General features: G+C 45.8%; 1 protein-coding gene across 2 annotated transcripts in view; it reads right to left on the reverse strand.

Moving 5' to 3' along the window:
* The window catches only part of LOC307123634 (integrin alpha-L-like), an 80,172-nt gene that overhangs the window by 33,620 nt on the left and 24,988 nt on the right, over positions 1–21,564 (reverse strand). For both annotated transcript variants that reach the window (XR_013816181.1, XM_079812245.1), the window contains exons 6-8: positions 20,599–20,729; positions 20,349–20,491; positions 19,902–20,052 (exon numbers count right to left, since the gene is read on the reverse strand). Coding sequence is in view for 1 of the 2 variants with exons in the window: in XM_079812245.1 (XP_079668371.1) it covers positions 19,902–20,052; positions 20,349–20,491; positions 20,599–20,729 (425 nt within the window). In the remaining variant the exon portion in view is untranslated. The remainder of the gene's footprint in view (positions 1–19,901; positions 20,053–20,348; positions 20,492–20,598; positions 20,730–21,564) is intronic.

Raw genomic sequence — 21,564 nt, forward strand, 5'->3', positions numbered from 1 at the left:
GTGAGCCACCTGAGCTCTCTTACCTGATGAGACGGGGCTCACACCGGGAAGTCCATCACTGCTGTTCCGCATGACCCGCTCAGTGATTATTGGATAACACTGGGAAAGCGTGCCCTAGAGAAGGGAACGCTGCGGAGCCCACATCGTACCCCGAATGAGTTATGTGGAGTACAATGCTGAGCCGTAGCCCGCAAGGAGAAGGGGGCTCAGTCCCACTGCAGGGAAGGCTCTCCCAAGGGAAAGACACGGGCTTCCCGTAGGAGCGACCGTGGAAGAAATATGGGATCCCCGCAGGGTCACTCATATGGCCCAAGCCCAATACCGGTTCTCAAGGATTCAGCGGCAAGGGGCCTGATGCCAGACGTTCCGCCACGTCCGGCATCGAGGGCGGTGGAGGACTCACAGAGTTTGCTTCTGGAGAATATAAGCGCCGTAGCGCAGCAAGCCGACAAGAGCCGGGGCCTCTCAGTGCTTCTACCCGTTTGAGGTGAGAACACAGGAGGAGACCGGCTCTACACGTAGGCTATAGAATCTAGCGAACGTGTTGGGTGTCGCCCAGCCCGCAGCTCTACAGATGTCTGACAGCGAGGCGCCACGTGCCAGCGCCCAGGAGGATACAACACTTCTAGTAGAGTGTGCTCGCACCCTGAGCGGACAGGGCACACCTTGTGCTTGGTAAGCCAAGGTGATGGCATCCACTATCCAGTGGGCCATCCTCTGCTTGGAGACAGCCTTTCCCTTCTGCTGGCCTCCGTGACAGACAAAGAGCTGATCTGAGGTTCTGAAGCTTTGAGTTCTATCCACGTAAACCCGCAGAGCGCGGACGGGACAGAGCAAAGCTAGGGCTGGGTCTGCCTCCTCCGGGGGCAGCGCTTGCAGGTTCACCACCTGGTCCCTGAAGGGAGTGGTAGGAACCTTGGGCACATAGCCAGGCCGGGGTCTCAACACCACGTGGGTATCACCCGGCCCGAACTCTAGGCACGATTCGTCGACCGAAAATGCCTGCAGGTCCCCTACCCTCTTGATGGAGGCCAATGCAGCCAACAGCGAAGTCTTCATTGACAGAATCTTTAGCTCTGCTGACTGCAAAGGCTCAAATGGGGCATTCTGAAGTGCTCGGAGCACCAGAGCAAGATCCCAAGAGGGTATGGAGGGGGGGCGAGGAGGATTTAACCGTCTCGCCCCCCTAAGGAACCTGACGACCAGGTCGTGCTTCCCAACCGTCTTATCTTCTACATGGTCGTGATAGGCGGATATTGCAGCAACATAAACCTTGAGGGTGGAGGGCGACAGCCTACGCTCCAACCCCTGTTGCAGGAAGGAAAGCACAGACGCGATCGAACATCTTCGGGGGTCTTCTCGGCGAGAAGAACACCACTCGACGAACAGGTTCCACTTCAAGGCGTAAGCCTGTCTTGTAGACGGTGCTCGTGCCGAAGTGATGGTGTTAACTACCTCTTGGGGTAAGTCACCTAGAACCTCCGCGTCCCGTCCAGGGGCCAGACATGAAGCTTCCACAGGTCTGGACGCGGGTGCCAAAGGGTGCCCCGTCTCTGAGTCAGAAGGTCCTTCCTCAGAGGAATCGGCCAAGGAGGGGCTGTCGCGAGGAGCATAAGTTCTGGAAACCAGGTCCGGTTGGGCCAGTACGGCGCCACCAGCAGGACCTGCTCCTCGTCCTCCCTGACCTTGCACAGAGTCTGTGCAAGTAGGCTCACTGGGGGAAACGCATATTTGCGCAGCCCCTGGGGCCAGCTGTGCGCCAGGGCATCCGTGCCGAGTGTACCCTCGGTCAGCGAATAGAACCACTGGCAGTGGGACGTTTCTGGGGAGGCAAACAGGTCAACCTGTGCCACCCCGAACTGTCTCCAAACCAGCTGAACCACCTGGGGGTGGAGTCGCCACTCGCCTGGGAGCGCAGCTCGTGAAAGCTCGTCGGCCACACGGTTGTGCACACCAGGAACATGAATGGCCCGAAGCGACCTCAGACACTTCTGACTCCAGAGGAGGAGATGGCGGGCGAGTTGCGACATGCGACGGGAGCGCAGACCACCTTGTCGGTTGATATACGCAACGGTCGCAGTGTTGTCTGTGCGGACCAGTACATCTTTGCCCCGTAACCACGCTTTGAGGCGGCTCAGAGCAAGATGCACTGCTAGCAACTCGAGGCAATTGATATGCCAATGCAGGTGCGGGCCCGTCCAAACCCCTGACACTGCATGCCCGTTGTACGTCCAGCCCATGGCAGAGGCATCCGTGAAAACCACAGCATGCCTGGACACCTGTTCCAGGGGCACTCCGGCCCGAAGGAACGAGGGGTCTGACCATGGACTGAAGGACTGGCGGCAGGCCGGTGTGATGCTCACCCGGTGAGTGCCGCGTTGCCACGCCCATCTCGGGACTCGGCCGTGTACATTTTACATTTACATTTAGTCATTTAGCAGACGCTTTTATCCAAAGCGACTTACAAATGAGAGCAATAGAAGCAACTAGAACGGTCAAGGGCTACAGTATGCAAGTGCTGTAACAAGTCTCAGTTAATCTAACACAGAACACACAACTTTTTTTTTTTTTTTTTTTTTTTTTTTTTAAATAAATTAGACAGACAGAAAATGAATCGAATGGAATGTTAAGTGCTATTCTTGATTGGTTAGGTGCTGCTGGAAAAGACGTGTCTTTAGCCGTTTTTTGAAAATGGCTACAGACTCGGCGGCTCGAATTGAGATAGGCAGGTTATTCCACCAGGTGGGGGCAGTCCAGGAAAAGGTCCGTGAGAGTGATTTCATGCCTCTTTGGTATGGCACTACAAGGCGTCGTTCACTGGCAGACCGTAAGCTCCTGGAGGGTGTGTAAGTCTGAACAAGCGAGTTTAGGTATATTGGTGCAGAGCCAGTGGTTGCTTTGAAGGCGAGCACCAGTGACTTGAATTTGATGCGAGCAGCTATTGGCAGCCAGTGGAGACTGATGAAGAGAGGCGTGACGTGCGCTCTCTTCGGCTCGTTAAAGACCACCCTTGCCGCTGCATTCTGGATCAGTTGCAAGGGTTTGATAGTGCATGCCGAAAGGCCCGCTAGAAGAGCATTACAATAGTCCAGTCTGGAGAGAACAAGAGCTTGGACCAGGAGTTGTGTGGCCTGCTCTGATAGGAAGGGTCTGATCCTCCTAATATTGTATAACGCAAATCTGCAGGACCGGGATGTTGCAGTAATGTGGTCAGTGAATTTTAGCTGATCATCAATCACAACTCCAAGATTCCTGGCTGTCCTGGACGGAGTTATGGTTGATGATCCTAGCTGAATGGAGAGATTATGATGAAGTGCTGGGTTGGCTGAGACCACAAGCAGTTCTGTCTTTGGAAGGTTGAGTTGCAGGTGATGTTCCTTCATCCAGGCAGAAATGTCTGTTAGGCAGGCAGCGATACGACCACCAACCGTGGGATCATCTGGTTGAAATGAGAAGTAGAGTTGAGTGTCGTCAGCATAGCAATGATAGGAAAAGCCATGTTTCTGAATGACAGTTCCCAGTGATGACATGTAGATGGAGAAGAGAAGTGGTCCAAGCACTGAGCCCTGGGGAACTCCAGTGGCTAGATGATGTGACTTAGACACTTCACCTCTCCATGACACTCTGAAGGACCTACCTGAGAGGTAAGACTTGAGCCACTGGAGAGCAGTTCCTGAGATGCCCATCTCCATGAGAGTTGACAGGAGTATCTGGTGGTTAACTGTGTCAAAAGCAGCAGACAAATCCAGTAAGATAAGTACTGTGGATTTGGAAGCCGCTCTTGCCTGTCTCAGTGCTTCAGTAACCGAGAGCAGGGCAGTCTCAGTTGAGTGGCCACTTTTGAAGCCAGATTGGTTGATATCCAGGAGGTTGTTCTGTTCAAGAAACGTAGAGAGCTGGTTAAAAACAACTCGCTCGAGTGTCTTTGCAATGAAAGGCAGAAGGGATACCGGTCTGTAGTTTTCTAAAAGTGCTGGGTTCAGAGAGGGTTTCTTAAGCAGTGGGGTTACCCGAGCCTGCTTAAATGCTGTGGGGAAAGTCCCGGTGTGAAGAGAGGTGTTGACAATGTGAGTGAGTGCAGGAGTAACAGAAGAAGAGATGGCCTGAAGGAGGTGAGTGGGGATAGGGTCAAGTGGACAGGTAGTGGGGTGGTTGGAAAGGATGAGTTTGGAGATGTCAGCTTCAGAGAGCAGAGAAAAAGAGGGGAGCGTATGTGTGATGGTTGTTGAGATGTGCGTGTCGGTTTGTGGTGCGGAGAATTGGCTGCTGATGGAGGAGATTTTATTTGTGAAAAATGATGCAAAGTCGCCAGCTGTAAGAGTTGATGAAGGAGGGGGGGGAGGAGGACAAAGGAGTGAAGAGAATGTTCTGAAAAGTGCACGAGAGTCAGAGCAGTTGTTGATTTTGTTGTGGTAGTATGTAGATTTAGCAGTGGAGACATTAGCAAAGAAAGAAGCAAGGAGAGACTGATACAGGGTCAGGTCAGTAGTGTTTTTAGTTTTTCGCCACTTCCTCTCTGCCGCCCGGAGCCCAGAACGATGTTCGCGGAGAACATCAGACAGCCAGGGGGCAGAGGGAGTGGTGCGGGCTGGCCTGGTTGAAACGGGACAGAGGTTGTCCAAGCAAGATGTTAGAGTGGAGCAAAGAGTGTCAGGAGCACTGTTAGTGTCCAGTGCTGAGAACTGCGCAGGTGGAGGGAGTGAGGATGAAACCATAGTGGATAGACGGGAGGGAGAGAGTGAGCGTAGATTACGCCGAAAGGTGATCTGGGGAGGAGTGTGTGTTGTGTCAGGAGTCAGTAGGAGGTTAAGAGTGATGAGAAAGTGATCAGAGGTGTGCAATGGAGTAACTAAAGGGTCGTCGGTGGAGCAGTAGCGCGTGTAGATAAGGTCCAGATGATTACCTGATTTGTGAGTAGCTGCAGTAGATACTCGCTTAAGGTCAAATGAGGTCAGAAGAGTGGTGAAGTCAGCAGCCTGGGGTTTATCAAGGTGAATGTTGAAGTCACCGAGCAGTACCAGAGGAGTGCCATCCTCGGGAAAGTGAGAGAGTAACATATCCAACTCCTCCAAGAAGTTCCCCAGTTGACCTGGAGGGCGATAAATAACTACAACATGGATTTTAGCAGGGTGAGTGATCGTGATTGAGTGTGATTCAAATGAGCAGTTGCCAGATAGAGAAGGGATGGGCTCAAATTTCCAATCCTTTGAAATGAGCAGACCAGTACCTCCGCCCCTCCCAATCGTGCGAGAGGTGTGTGAAAAAGAGAAATTATTTGAGAGAGCTGCAGGAGTGGCAGTGTCTTCTGGTTTGATCCATGTCTCAGTTAGAGCCATGAGACTGAGATGTGAATGAGTGGAAAGAGATGAAATAAAGTCTGCTTTGCTTACAGCAGACTGGCAATTCCAGAGACCAATTGGAATGGACATTAATGTAGCAGAGGAAATAGGTACACTACGCAGATTATTGGGATTACGGCGTCTAGAATGTCCTGAGCGTGATTTACGGGTGTGTGTGGTAATAGTAGAGATTTGGAAGCACATTATGAAAACAGGTCAGACAAATAAACAGATGAAAACAAGCAAAACACAAAAGTGGACAAAGTGGAAGGAAAGCTATACTTAAGTGCCTTGTCGGTGTCCTTGCTCGAGTGGAGTCGCACAGAGTAGAGTCGATGTCTTTACACTCTTCGGTCTTCACACGAGGAGGGCTTCACACGAGGGCTGCCGCTTCCGCTGCCGCGGAGTACTGCTCAATTTATACTCACGGTAAGTGTCGTTAGTGAATACAGCTGGTCACTCCCAGTGAAACGCGTTAGCTCGCACGAGGTCAAACGATAACAAACGAGACTACAACAAACGGCCAACTACAGCACACATACAATGTTCTAAACAAAAGTTGAACTACAGATCAAGTGAGGAAAATGAATACAGAAACTCACACACTAGTTGTTCTCCCTGATGTTCGGTGCTTCTCTCTGACACAATGTAAACAGTGCACGCTCTAAATACCACGCTGGCTTATGGCCACGCCCAGTGAAACGCGTTAGCTCGCACGAGGTCAAACGATAACAAACGAGACTACAACAAACGGCCAACTACAGCACACATACAATGTTCTAAACAAAAGTTGAACTACAGATCAAGTGAGGAAAATGAATACAGAAACTCACACACTAGTTGTTCTCCCTGATGTTCGGTGCTTCTCTCTGACACAATGTAAACAGTGCACGCTCTAAATACCACGCTGGCTTATGGCCACGCCCAGTGAAACGCGTTAGCTCGCACGAGGTCAAACGATAACAAACGAGACTACAACAAACGGCCAACTACAGCACACATACAATGTTCTAAACAAAAGTTGAACTACAGATCAAGTGAGGAAAATGAATACAGAAACTCACACACTAGTTGTTCTCCCTGATGTTCGGTGCTTCTCTCTGACACAATGTAAACAGTGCACGCTCTAAATACCACGCTGGCTTATGGCCACGCCCAGTGAAACGCGTTAGCGCGCACGAGGTCAAACGATAACAAACGAGACTACAACAAACGGCCAACTACAGCACACATACAATGTTCTAAACAAAAGTTGAACTACAGATCAAGTGAGGAAAATGAATACAGAAACTCACACACTAGTTGTTCTCCCTGATGTTCGGTGCTTCTCTCTGACACAATGTAAACAGTGCACGCTCTAAATACCACGCTGGCTTATGGCCACGCCCAGTGAAACGCGTTAGCTCGCACGAGGTCAAACGATAACAAACGAGACTACAACAAACGGCCAACTACAGCACACATACAATGTTCTAAACAAAAGTTGAACTACAGATCAAGTGAGGAAAATGAATACAGAAACTCACACACTAGTTGTTCTCCCTGATGTTCGGTGCTTCTCTCTGACACAATGTAAACAGTGCACGCTCTAAATACCACGCTGGCTTATGGCCACGCCCAGTGAAACGCGTTAGCTCGCACGAGGTCAAACGATAACAAACGAGACTACAACAAACGGCCAACTACAGCACACATACAATGTTCTAAACAAAAGTTGAACTACAGATCAAGTGAGGAAAATGAATACAGAAACTCACACACTAGTTGTTCTCCCTGATGTTCGGTGCTTCTCTCTGACACAATGTAAACAGTGCACGCTCTAAATACCACGCTGGCTTATGGCCACGCCCAGTGAAACGCGTTAGCTCGCACGAGGTCAAACGATAACAAACGAGACTACAACAAACGGCCAACTACAGCACACATACAATGTTCTAAACAAAAGTTGAACTACAGATCAAGTGAGGAAAATGAATACAGAAACTCACACACTAGTTGTTCTCCCTGATGTTCGGTGCTTCTCTCTGACACAATGTAAACAGTGCACGCTCTAAATACCACGCTGGCTTATGGCCACGCCCAGTGAAACGCGTTAGCTCGCACGAGGTCAAACGATAACAAACGAGACTACAACAAACGGCCAACTACAGCACACATACAATGTTCTAAACAAAAGTTGAACTACAGATCAAGTGAGGAAAATGAATACAGAAACTCACACACTAGTTGTTCTCCCTGATGTTCGGTGCTTCTCTCTGACACAATGTAAACAGTGCACGCTCTAAATACCACGCTGGCTTATGGCCACGCCCAGTGAAACGCGTTAGCTCGCACGAGGTCAAACGATAACAAACGAGACTACAACAAACGGCCAACTACAGCACACATACAATGTTCTAAACAAAAGTTGAACTACAGATCAAGTGAGGAAAATGAATACAGAAACTCACACACTAGTTGTTCTCCCTGATGTTCGGTGCTTCTCTCTGACACAATGTAAACAGTGCACGCTCTAAATACCAATGCTGAAGCGGTCTCATATGAAGCAGGCCGAGCGGTGTTACTGCCGCAGCGGCCGCCATATGCCCCAGGAGCCTCTGAAACTGTTTCAGTGGAACCGCCATCCTGCCTTGAAACGTGTTCAGGCAGCTCAGCATCGACTGGACACGCTCCTCCGTGAGGCGCGCTGTCTGTTCGACCGAATCCAACTCCATACCGAGAAAAGAGATCCTCTGCACGGGGGCGAGTTTGCTCTTTTCCCAGTTGACCCGAAGACCCAACTGGCTGAGGTGTCTGAGCACCAGGTCCCTGTGTTCGCACAACTGATCCTTGGACTGTGCTAGAATGAGCCAGTCGTCGAGATAGTTGAGGATGCGAACGCCCTGTTCTCTCATGGGCACAAGGGCCCCCTCCGTGACTTTCGTGAAGACACGGGGGGACAGGGACAGCCCGAAGGGCAGGACTCTGTACTGATATGCTCGACCCTCGAACGCAAAGCGCAGAAACGGCCTGTGTCGAGGAAGAATCGAGACATGAAAGTACGCATCCTTCAGGTCGATCGCTGCAAACCAATCCTGGGGACGGATGCATTCGAAAATGCGTTTCTGCGTGAGCATCTTGAACGGTAGCTTGTGGAGGCTCCGATTCAGGACTCGCAGGTCCAAGATTGGCCGTAACCCACCGGTTTTTTTGGGTACAATGAAGTACGGGCTGTAGAAGCCGGTCTTCATATCGGCTGGAGGGACCGGCTCTATCGCGTCCTTCGCCAGTAGGACAGCGATTTCCGCACGCAGGACATGGGCATCTGCAGCATTCACCGAGGTGAAGCGGACGCCCTTGAACCTGGGGGGGCGCCGGGCGAACTGAATCGCATAGCCGAGCCTGATGGTCCGAATGAGCCAGCGAGACGGACTGGGGAGCTCTAGCCAGGCTGGCAGAGACCGTGCAAGCGGGACCATAGGGACCACCAGCGCACCCACGGTGGGGCAGCGAGGTGGAATGCAGGTACCGGGCTGGGGCGGCTGTCTCGTGGAGGCGGCCCGCAGCGAGGTGAGAGTGTGCTGTGCAACACTTACCTGATTCCACAGGTGGGCAGGAGGAACGTGAGGAGGTCGTCCACTGCTGCCCGCTGGCGAAGGGGGAGGATGAGTGTGGTCCGGCGTTTGACCGGCCACAACTCTCCGAGCCCCCTGAGGACCCAGAGATGGAGGAAACTGCTCTTTTATTGAAAATTTGGGTGAGCCCAGCGGCGGAACAGAAACAAAACGGAACACAAAATTCTCCTCCCGGCCCTCCTCCGGGGGATGGAGCGGTGCGGTCACCGTCTCCAGAAGAGCAGTCCTCCCCATCTCCGGGTCGCCCGTCTCAGGGCCGCTTGCCCTTGCCCCTGCCTTTGCCACCTCTCTTGGCAGGAGCCTGGACGGGCTGGGCGGCCTGCTTGCGCCCGGCTCCACGACGTCGCTTGGGTGGAGGCTGCTGCTGCGACGCGGGAGCGGAGGCAGACGCAGGCAGCCGCCCTCGGCGACGAGCAGACTGAGGTGCTGCCGGCGGCGGGGTGGAGACAGCAGCTGACCGCCGTGGCAGGATGTGACTGATGGCCTCAGTCTGCTTCTGTGCGGCCGAGAACTGCTGGGCGAAGTTCTGGGCCGCGTCGCCGAAGAGGCCGGTCTGGGAGACGGGGGAGTTAAGGAACCTGATCTTGTCGGTCTCCCTCATGTCTGCCAGACACAGCCAGAGATGGCGTTCCTGGACCACCATAGTGGACATCGCACGACCCACGGCCCGCGCCGTAACCTTCGTCGCACGAAGCGCGAGGTCCGTTGCGGTTCTCAGTTCTTGGAGAACTGCGGGATCGTGACCACCCTCGTGCAGGTTCTTCAGTGCCTGGGCCTGATGAACCTGCAACAACGCCATAGCGTGTAAGGCGGAGCCTGCCTCTCCACAAGCCTGGTAGGCCTTTCCGATCAGATCGGACGAGTACCTACAGGCTCGGGAGGGGAGACACGGGTTCCCCCTGGATGTGGAGTTAGGGCACAGTTGCATAGCAACGGCCCGTTCCACGGGAGGAACCTGTGTGTAACCCTTTGCAGGTCCGCCATCGAGGGTGGTGAGGGAGGAGGATCCACTGGGCCGGTTTCGGGCAGTAAAAGGTGCCGTCCACGACCTAGTGAGCTCCTCGTGCACCTCCGGGAAGAAAGGAACCGGGGTGGGGCGCTGAGAACCAGCACGGGCCACCCCGAGAAACCAATCATCCAACCTCGAAGGTTCGGGACACGGTGGAGGGTTCCACACGAGCCCGATCTTCTCGGCGGCCCGGGAAAGCATGGCCATCATCTCCGGATCCGTATCGGGCACAGCGGATCTTCCCGAAGGAGCCCCCTGCGCCGACACGTCATCTCCAGAGAAGTCTGACCCTCCCTCCGATGCAGCGATGGACATCTGATCATCAGGGGGAGCCCCGAAGGATACGGATGGTGCACATCTCGAGGACGGCCCACCACGTTCCGACGGCAGCTCTGCTGGCTGCGGAGTGCGTGAGGGATGAGGGTTCCCCGGGGGTTGGTTCCCTGGGGGAAGCGCGCTCACCGTAACCCTCAAATCACCCGTGCTACTGCCTGAAGTAACCCTCTGTGGAGGGTTAGATCGAGGCAGAGGCACGGGGACTCCACCCCTTGCGAGATGGAGTCTAGACCGCAACTCCGAGATGGTCATGTTCCCGCAGTGAGAACATGAGTCATCCACCAACGCTGCCTCAGCGTGCTGAACGCCCAAACACGAGATACAGCGCTGGTGACCATCCCTTGGTGACAGGTAACCACCGCATCCAGAAACACACAGATAGAATGTCATCTTGAAAAAGACGCAAGCTCTATCTGTGTTTGCTCTTTCAGAAGGACGCTCTCCTTGGTGCTGAAGCACGCAGGGGGCGGGGTCGCGGCGACACAGTCAGGGGGTGGGTGCAGCCTGACGTGCGCGCTCTCTCACACGAAGGCGCTCTCTTACCAGCCGTAAGAACGGCTTTTCAGCGCTCTCCACCTAGCGCACCGAACCAGCTGTGAGAACAGCCTTTGTGATTGCTCTAAACAAACAACACAGAGAGATGAATCGAAAACCACGCGACCGCTGCTGTGCCGTCACACCAACACCGACTGAAGAGATCGCTTCCGAAAGGCGGCTTCCGTCTTCAGTCAGGACTGCGAAGTAGTGAGTGATATCTGGCGTTACCATCTACCACCCGGCTCCGAAGCAAAAGGTTGATTTGATGCAATCACCTGTGTCTCATTTATACCCGCGCGGCGTGGCATGAGCACCTGGTGCAATCATTGCATGCCAATGTGCATTGGCTCGTTTAGTTACACTCGAAGTAGATTGGCTCTCGCGAGCGAGATTCCTATTCGTCGGTACTCCGACGTGGCGTCGAGAGTGACCGACTGAATGGGAACACAATGACAAATCTAAAAACAAAATAACAAATCAGAAAACACAATGACAAATCTGAAAACAAAATAACAAATCAGAAAACACAATGACAAATCTAAAAACAAAATAACAAATCAGAAAACACAATGACAAATCTAAAAACAAAATAACAAATCAGAAAACACAATGACAAATCTAAAAACAAAATAACAAATCAGAAAACACAATGACAAATCTAAAAACAAAATAACAAATCAGAAAACACAATGACAAATCTAAAAACAAAATAACAAATCAGAAAACAGAAAACACAATGACAAATCTAAAAACAAAATAACAAATCAGAAAACACAATGACAAATCTGAAAACAAAATAACAAATCAGAAAACACAATGACAAATCTGAAAACAAAATAACAAATCAGAAAACACAATGACAAATCTAAAAACAAAATAACAAATCAGAAAACACAACGACAAGTCGGACAAAACGGAAAAGGTAAGTATATGTGGCGAATGGAATACTGACCGCTGATTGGACGAGACATCTGTCAATCAAGTCATGCAGAACGTAGCTATGGCTACAGCAGCTGCGGCAGGAGAAAGTTGATTTGCGTATGCTTGTGTAAATATTAGAGATATAGACTACGATAATAATAGTTTTATTTTATGATCTGCAAAGCTAAAATTATTATGTCACTCACTTTGCAAAAACAAACACAAACACTATTAGAAAGCAAAAAATTGTAAATAATCAGTCCCTCCAGAAAAACGCGATTATACGATCGCGTGATTTAACGCATAATCAGCCAAAGTCCGCATATTCATGCGGGGGCCGCATTTTTTCAAATACGCCGCATTTTCGCCGCATAAATTGCCTATTTCCGCGTGCAAAATATGCGGGGCTATCATGATTTCATAATCCCCGCATTTTCGTTGCAAAAAAAGTCATATATATTAGCAGAAAGTTGAAAAATTTTCGTTTACTTCACACAAGAGCCGCCATTTCCGCCTATTGCCATGGGAACGTTTTGAAGTGACGTGATTACCCGACGCGAACGTCATCGAAAAGCTTCAAACCCCGTGGAGAAACCATAGATACCGGTGAAACCATGATGAAGCACAAACTCCCATTGGCCAACAAAAATAACAGCAAAAGAGCAAAGCAGTTTCCTTGTGTGCTGACTGATTTCAAAACACAGCATCATGAAGCTTTGAAGCGTTATGAATCAATGAGTCGATTCAGCGGTTTGAAGCGTTATGAATCAATGAGTTGATTCAGCGGTTTGAAGCGTTATGAATCAGAGTCGATTCAGCGGGTTGGATCGCCAAAGTCACGTATTTCAGCAGTTTGACACGCGATCCGAATCATGAATCGACTCGATGATTCATAGCATCATGATGCTGTGTTTTGAAATCAGTCATCACTATATAAGTCGTTATTTAGTTTTTTTTGCACACAATAACTATTATCGTCACTTCATAAAGTTATTGTGGAACCACTGTAGTGAGATGGACTTTGTAACGACGTCTTTAGTAGGCTACCTTTTATGGTTCTTGAGAGTGTACATTGTGCCAATGGAGGCCTTTCTGAGCCATCGGAATATCTTAATTTGTGTCCAACAACATAAAGGGAAGTCATTAATGACAGAATTTTCATTTTTAGGTGAACTAACCCTTTAAGAGATTGCACTTAGTGCATTGGAAGCACTCAAATGTCTGTTTTGTATAGCGACATCTGTAAAACAGGAAGTTATTTATTAATTTTTTCAGAAGTTGTAGCATATTCCTTTTGTAAAGCTACAGAACTTGATTGACTAAATGTTTGGTAAATTTGAGCCATTATTAAGGTCTTCAATAAAACAAGATGAGAACTTAAATATTCCAGCACTTTCTGTGATGTAGTGCTTTTTTTCTCTTTCTCATCAAACCGCAGTTTTTGCAAGTCCCCGCAATTTTATCGCATAAAATTGCATAAATATCCCGCATTTTTCATCGCATTTTTTAAGAAAACGTGCCGCATAATCAAGGATTTTTGCCCGCAACAATCACAAAAAAAAGCCGCATTTTTCTGGAAGGACTGATTAATACAAAAGAATAATAGCAGTACACAAGAATAATGTGTAATTATGATAACAATAAACAAAAACAGTACAAACATACTAAGCTGGTATACCCGCAATGAAATCTATTTAGGATTAACTATATAATGTAATGTAGGCTTATTTATCATCAGGTTAGAATCCTGTTCTGAGCGGGGCTCGAACCCGCAGCCGGAATAGGCTATTCTAGATGTCATTCTAGATTCTAGATGCCATTTAGTGCAAATAGATTATCATACTGTAGGTCTATTAAGTAGGCTACCTGTTAGACACTTTATTTTTATTTAAAATGTAATGCCTCTCGCCCTCTCCAAGCTGAAAAGTGATGGGTATATGAAAGAGAAAGGGATGGGAAAAGGGAGACTCGAACCTGCTTGCTCTCTCACTTATCAGATCGGGTTCAACCAGATAGTGGTAGGCATTTTTTTTTTTTATATGATATATTTAATATGAATGTTTTTCTTTTTAATGTCATATTTTAATGTTTTTTTTTTTATGTAAATGAAAAGATGCAGGGTTATGTTTTTTATTTCGTTTTGTTATAAATGTATGCAGTGAAGAGAATCAATGTACGCATTGCCTGAACCACATTTGTTGCCTGAACCACCCTCTCATCACTGGGCATCACAGGGACTCCACTCCCATCTCACAGGTAAGTCTTTCAAGGTTGCCTGGAGAGCAGAGGAATCCAAAGCACATCAACTGACCACTGGGGTGCCCCAGGGCTCAGTGCCTGGACCTCTCCTCTTCTCCAACTACACTACTTCATTGGGACCCATCATACAGGCACTTGGCTTCTCATACCACTACTATGCTGATGATACACAGCTCTACCTATCATTCTTAATGTTTACACGAGTAAATGTGTGCTATTTGAGTTCACACTGTGACACTTGAAGTCATTATATAGTGTGTTTTCTGAATGAGAACATGGTTAAACCTGTGTAAAACGAGAGTATTTTGTGTAGAGTTTTGCAGAAACCAATAAGAAAATTGGAATGTGCATGAAAACAGTGGAAGCTTACCTGGGGTTATCAATTAATCTTTGGTATTCCTAAACTGTTTTTCACACTGTTCATACCTAAACCCTGGATTAATGTCTTCATTTGCATAATTGCAGTTTATTGGACGAGTGGCGCATGCTCCCTGTTTCCATAAAGGTTCTTGTGTTGCGCATCCTCCTGTCATTGACTACGTTTACATGGACAGCAGTAATCTAATTATCGACCTTACTCTGAATAAGGCAATAATCTGATTAAGGTGTTTACATGAGTTGCTTTTAGAATATTACGTTCATGTTCCCGTTTTACATGTTACAGAACATAGTTTGATTAATGGTACGTCATTACGTCCCCATGCCACTACGCTGTCCGGGGTCCAATCATAGCGCGACTTTCGTGGGTGTGTTCAAATCAATGGGCTCAGGTAACCCGCTGTAACTTTACCTGCGGGTGTCGCTGTTGGACAGTGTGACTTTATAAAAACGAGTGATTTTTATACTTTTTTTATGATATTATGATATTATATATATATATATATATATATATATATATATATATATATATATATATATATATATATATATATATATATATATATATATATATATATAGTTTTATTTTTTGTAATATTAAATATTGTCTTTCAGGTTTTTGTAAGAGACACTGCCCATCTTGCCTCCTTCTTGACAGCCTACATTTCGAACAATAGTTTTGATAAATTATGAAAATGTGATGAAAAGGTTTCAAAATCGTGATTGTTTGGATTGTTTTTTTTCTGCCATCGAGCCACAAGCGTTCACTGAATGGCATATGGCTCGCAAGCCTAGAGGTTCCCGACCGCTGTTGTAAGCAGACAAATATGAATCTGGGATTACAGATACAAAATGATCGTATTTTACTTTTAAAATGAGCATTATTGCAACACAAAGAAAAAAAATATAGAGGAGGCCGTGTCCGAGTGAGCAGAGTTTTTACGGTCTATGAGCAAGACACGCAGTCACGCACCATAGCAACACGTCATGGCAACGACATTTCAGACTGAAAGATACGTAAAAGATAAACGGGAATTTAAGCGCATTGTTTTGTACGTGCGGTTATATTAATTATAATCCAAATTCTGTTTTATTTGTCACAATATTATTGATGATTGTTTAGAGGGGCACTTTATATACTTTTGATACGAGCCCCCAAAGCCCTCCCCTCTGCACTTGCCTGGTGTGTGTGCCTGGTGTGTGTGTGTGTGTCCTGTCATAAAAAATGCAGCGAAAACTCCTACACGACGTTAATAGTTAGATTAAGGTGTGTACATGTCTACAATGCACTTAGATAATGCGACTAAAACAGGCATACTCCACATGTCTTAATTCGATTTTTGTTTAATTCGAGTATGGCTTTAACCGGATTAAGGTAATTAGAAATCGCTGTTTACATGGTAGTTTCTTAATCAGAGTATGGTCTTAATCAGATTAATATCGGAGTATTGTTGTCCATGTAAACGTACTGATTGTCGACAGTACTATCAAGACTATACTGAATGTACTTTTATGACTATAAAGGTGTTACAACTGTGACTATTTTTAGATGTGCGGGTTTTTTCTCTCTCCTTGTAGTTTCCGCTGTCTCTTCTCCTATCCTGCTTCTCATAGGTCGTTCCGCCCAAATTGGTTGGTTTCGGGCAGCGCGGCGTCCTTTTAAAAGAGGAGCGGAAGCGTGTCATCGCTAGAGGGAGAGAGCCAGAGAGTGATCAGTGTTTTTAGTCCTGTGCAATGTTGTGAAATTGTGCCGGCGAACGGCTGTTGTTGAGTGAGCCATTGGTGTTTTCTTTCTTTGTAGTTACTCCCTCTCAATTCAATTCAATTCAGCTTTATTGGCATGACAATTGTTACAATGTATTGCCAAAGCATTTCTAATTTTACAAATAATCAACATACATGTACATACATTAAATAAAATAATTATAAAAATAAAAAAATAAGATAAAAATAATAATAGCAATAAGTTGAACAATCCATAAACATTTACAATTCTTGGAACAATTTAGAATTCTGTGTGTGTGTGTGTGCACGTGTGTGTGAGCGCATCACTGATTGGTCGACTCCTCCCTCTTTTTGTGGCAGGCATTAGTGTATCTTTTTTTTCTCTTTTTTCACCTAATAAATATTGAAGTTTTGTTTTATTGTTTAATTTTAGGAAGTCAGCGTTTAAATGTTGGGATTAAATGTTTTTCTGATTAATTAATAATTAATTTGTTACATTTATATAGCGCTTTTCTAGGCACTCAAAGCACTTTACATATATAGAAGGGGGAATCTCCTCAACCACCACCAATGTGCAGCATCCACCTGGATGATGCGACGGCAGCCATATTGCGCCAGAACGCCCACCACACACCAGCTGATTGGTGGAGAGGAGACAGAGTGATGAAGCCAATCTGTATATATGGGGATGATTAGGAGGCCATTATGGACAGGGGCCAATGGGCAAATTTGGTCAGGATGCCGGGGTTACACACCTACTCTTTATCGAAGGACATCCTGGGATTTTTAATGACCACAGAGAGTCAGGACCTTGGTTTAACGTCTCATCCGAAGGACGGTGCTTGTTACAGTATAGTGTCCCCATCACTATACTGGGGCGTTAGGACCCACACAGACCACAGGGTGAGCGCCCCCTGCTGGCCTCACTAACACCTCTAACAGCAGCTACCTGGTTTTCCCAGTTGGTCTCCCCTCCAGGTACTAACCAGGCTCAGCCCTGCTTAGCTTCAGTGGGAAACCAGTCTTGGGCTGCAGGGTGATATGGCTGCTGGTAACTTAGATTAGTTGATAGTTTGGGCAGCTGGTGAGGAAGTGTGTCTCTGTCTCCACTTCTCCAGTGGTGCAGTACGGGCAGATGCGGCTCTCTCTGGGCAGCCAGTTCTGTCTCTCTCTGCCCGTCTCTATGGTCAGTGTGTGATCTCTCTCTCTCTCTCTCTCTCTCTCTCTCTCTCTGCCCGTCTCTATGGTCAGTGTGTGATCTCTCTCTCTCTCTCTCTCTCTCTGCCCGTCTCTATGGTCAGTGTGTGATCTCTCTCTCTCTCTCTCTCTCTCTCTCTCTCTCTGCCTGTCTCTATGGTCAGTGTGTGGTTGCTCAGTCTGTACCTCGTCATTCTTCTTCTGAACTCACAGTTTTTCACTGCGCTCAGGTATTCTGCTGTTGTGTAGCTTCTGTTTAGGGCCAAATAACATTCTAGTTTACTTTGTTTTTGTGTTGTTTCAGTCCAATAGGCCAGGTAATTTTCTCTTTGTGCTTTAATAATTTGGTTGGGCCAAATTGTGTGGATGAGTGTGTCAGTGTCCTGAGGCTGGCTGGTGTTATGGTGTTAGTGTCCTCTGACTGTTATCATTTTCTTGTTGTTAATGGTGTGTGTGCCACTGTTATACCCACCATTTGTTATTTATGAACGCTGTAGGGGCTAGGTGCCTTTTACTTTCAAGATACTTTTTTTCCTGTTTATGTCTAGTTAAGGAGGTAGGGAAGATATTGTAACATAATCCAAGATGACCATTAGACTTTCTCCAGGGAGATGACTATCTGCTTATAAAATCTCTGGTAAAAGCATCACCGTGATGATTCAAACTACTATTAGTATGCCCTTCATCTCCCCAAAAGTGTAAACAATCAGCCTCCCAGGAAGCATAAACATTGAGGGCAGTCCACTCTGATCTGTCAATCACTTTCCAGCTTGACCAATAGTGAGAGCTTGGGGCGTGGCTACTGTGTAGCAGGTGGAGCCAGAGGGAGTTTAGCCTGACACGTTACATAGTAAAAGACATGAGCTTTGGTTACAAGAGTGCAAGCCAGAATTCACTGCATTTAGACCTTCAAAGATTAAACAGGTCATGACTTATGGATGCTTCAATACCACACAGCATCATCATGCACCTGTTCAGAAAGACAAATGTTCCCATTTATAATGTTTACTTTGAGACCGTGTTAGCCTGCCCTCCTCAAGCTCTTACTCATGACACATAGCAACACAGCTAAAAGTATTCCTAATATGTTGGACCTTTTGTTGAAAGTAGCTTACTTTTAGTAAGCATGAGATGCCTTCACGACACACGAAAGGAAAACTAGGTGGGAAAAAACATTGTCGTTAACTGAAATAAAAATAAAAACAAGGCATTACAAAAACACGATAACTAACCAAAACTGTAAATGTGTGTTTGGAAAAACGAACTAAAATAAAATAATAGATGAAATGTCCTTAGTTTACGTCTCTGTCAACGTCTTTCATAGAGCAAATAACATTCAGCTGCATTTCCTTTCCCTCCGTCTCTCACACACGCCACACACACACACACACACTCCTCCGTGCACAACGCATCTCCACACACATTAAAAAGTGGTATAAAAATATTTTTAATTCTGAATATAATTGTGTCAGTGTGTTAATGTCGACCCGAGAAGCGATTGCTACTCTAGAAAGTTAACTAGTCGCAAGTTTGAGGTAAAATGCACTTGGGTTGACGATGTCAAAACACTATATAAGCTGTGATTAAAATATTAAATAATGTTATGTAATTCAATTACTCCTACACTGAATGTTTGCTGCTTCAATCCAGATGAGTAGGCTACTGTATAGGGTAAATTTAGTATATGGTGTGAAAATTGTACAGCTGTGGTATTTGTATAGGGTGTGAATTCTGTATAGAAGATGTGTAGATTTTTGGTGTGGCGTATGGATTTTGTAAGAGGTAAAGGAATTTCAATGGGGTGTGAATTTTGTATAGGGTGTTAAATGTGTAGTGTAGACTGAATCCTCTCTTTCTCACCCACGGCACACACACACACACACACACACACACACACACACACACACACACACACACACACACACACACACACACACACACACACACACACACACACACACACACACACACACACACACACACACACACACACAAATTGAAAAGCTGTATTTCAAGTTTTTTTTTTATTTGTTATTTGTCATCTTTTCTCAGATTGAGCTCCCTGACAATCTGACAGAAATGTCTTGTTGTGGCTCAAAAATGTGTTGAATACATGCGGTTCATGTGTGTCTTCTTTAGTCTGTTGGCTCTTTAGGTTTTTTACAGGCACACGTCACTTACACACATTTTGCACTGCGAAGTGTTGAGACTGTTTACATATCTGTGCCCATGTGTACATTTTATGTACTGGTTTTATTTTTGAAGGAATATTTTCCCAAATTGTACGATGTTTTTGTTGAGTTATTATTACACAATACTTTTTCTGACCTTTTTGAATCTAACCCAAATTACAAAAAAGACTAAAACTAACACTAAAACTAATAAAAACTAAACTAAAACTAAGCATTTTCAAAAAATAAAAACTAAACTAAACTAGCAAACCCACTTTAAAAACGAATTAAAACTAAACTGAATTTGAAAACAAAAAGTCAAAACGAAATAAAAATAAAAACGAATGAAATATGCAAAACTATAATAACCTTGGCCACTAGTAACATGGAAACTACATAGTTTAGGGAAACTCACCCCAATGATGTAGCGGAGGATGTTTTGCTCATCACATTTGTTGAGGATTTTTTCTTTATCAATATCACTGGGGGTTCCATCTGTGATAATCACCAGGGCTTTCTGAGCGCTGAGATCTGCTCCAGACGACGCGTTATTCAGGAGATTCTCTCTGGTGATGTAATAAATCATAAATAATGATGAATATGACCAGCTTTCAGTCTCCACATCAGTGTGCTCCTGTAGTTTCTACACCAATGTGTTTTTAATGTATAATTTAAATAATGACAAAGTCCAACTTCCATGTGTTTAACAGACCAGAACAAAAGAGCCAAACTACAGAAATATACTTGATACATATTACATATATACAGAACCATATTTGATGTTCACTTGTTGATTTCTAGACTTTTTCTCTTTCAGTGTAAATTCAGTGAGCGTTCATAAACATATGAAGGTTTCACTCACAAGGTATGGCTGATTGCTTTGTGTGTGTTTGTGAGACTTTTCATGTGTGGCTCTTTCATGAGTTTGTGTTCAGCGGAGCCGTTCTGATAGTCGTTGAAGTCAAACACAGTTCTGGGGTCTGCTGAAAACTGGACAGCAGCAAACTGACACACACAAACACAAACAGCAAACACACATACAGTTATCATCATTAGAAAAATATACACCATTACATGTCGATTACCACATTAATAATGGTGGATTGATTTACCTTTATGGATGAGTTTGAATGTTTTTCCGTGACCTCTTTGATGAATATTTTGTTCTTGTCAAACTCTTCTGTTTTCATACTGCTGGATCCATCAAAGAGAAACACCAGATTGACTTCTCTCTTCGTGCATTCTGCAGAAATATCACAAGATATGAAAACACATCGTTAAGCCAACTTCTTTTAGCAATCAACCAACAAATTATTGATAAGATGGCCAATAAATCCATATATTTCCCAAGTATTTAACGTAATATCTTTAATCATGTCTTTAGTCTTTCACCGTGTTGTCACACAGTAAAATGGCCAGTCTTAAATTAACACTGCTCAGAGCACATATAATCCCACTCTACAGAGTGTTAAAGTTAATGAGATAATTAAGAGATTAATTGAGTGATGATTGTTTGATTATTGAAGACACTGATAATAATGAGCAAAATCACAGAAGGAAAGAGAAACACAAGAACTACAATTGACTTCAGTCACAGCCTTAGATGAAATCAACTGAAGATAAAAGAAGACATTAAATCTCTGAAGATCTCAGCAGAGGAGGATTAAACAACTCCACAAACAGCATTACCAGCTTCACACATTACTAACCAGACTGACTTTATTTCTGTTATACGTCTACAGAAGCTCTTATTGAGAATAAACTGATTTTTTGTTTGATTTTGTTTTGAAAATTGATGGTGGTCTCATCTAGAGGAGATGGTAGTCTAGTGGGTTAAACCACTGAACTGATATGTAGAAGGTTGCTGGTTCACCACCAGTGTGTCCTTGAGCAAGGCACTTTACTCCATGTTGCTCCAGGGGGATTGTCCCTGTCATAAGTGCACTTTAAGTCGCTTTGGATAAAAGCGTCTGCCAAATGCCTAAATGTAAATGAAAATTTTTATTTTGAGTTTGCTATGGCAAGAAAAGCAAAAGAAAACACTACCAGATGCTGTCAATGCTCGATGATGAGAATAT

Source organism: Gobio gobio (assembly GCF_949357685.1).
Source record: "Gobio gobio genome assembly, chromosome: 3".
NCBI classification, from domain to species: Eukaryota; Metazoa; Chordata; class Actinopteri; order Cypriniformes; family Gobionidae; genus Gobio; species Gobio gobio.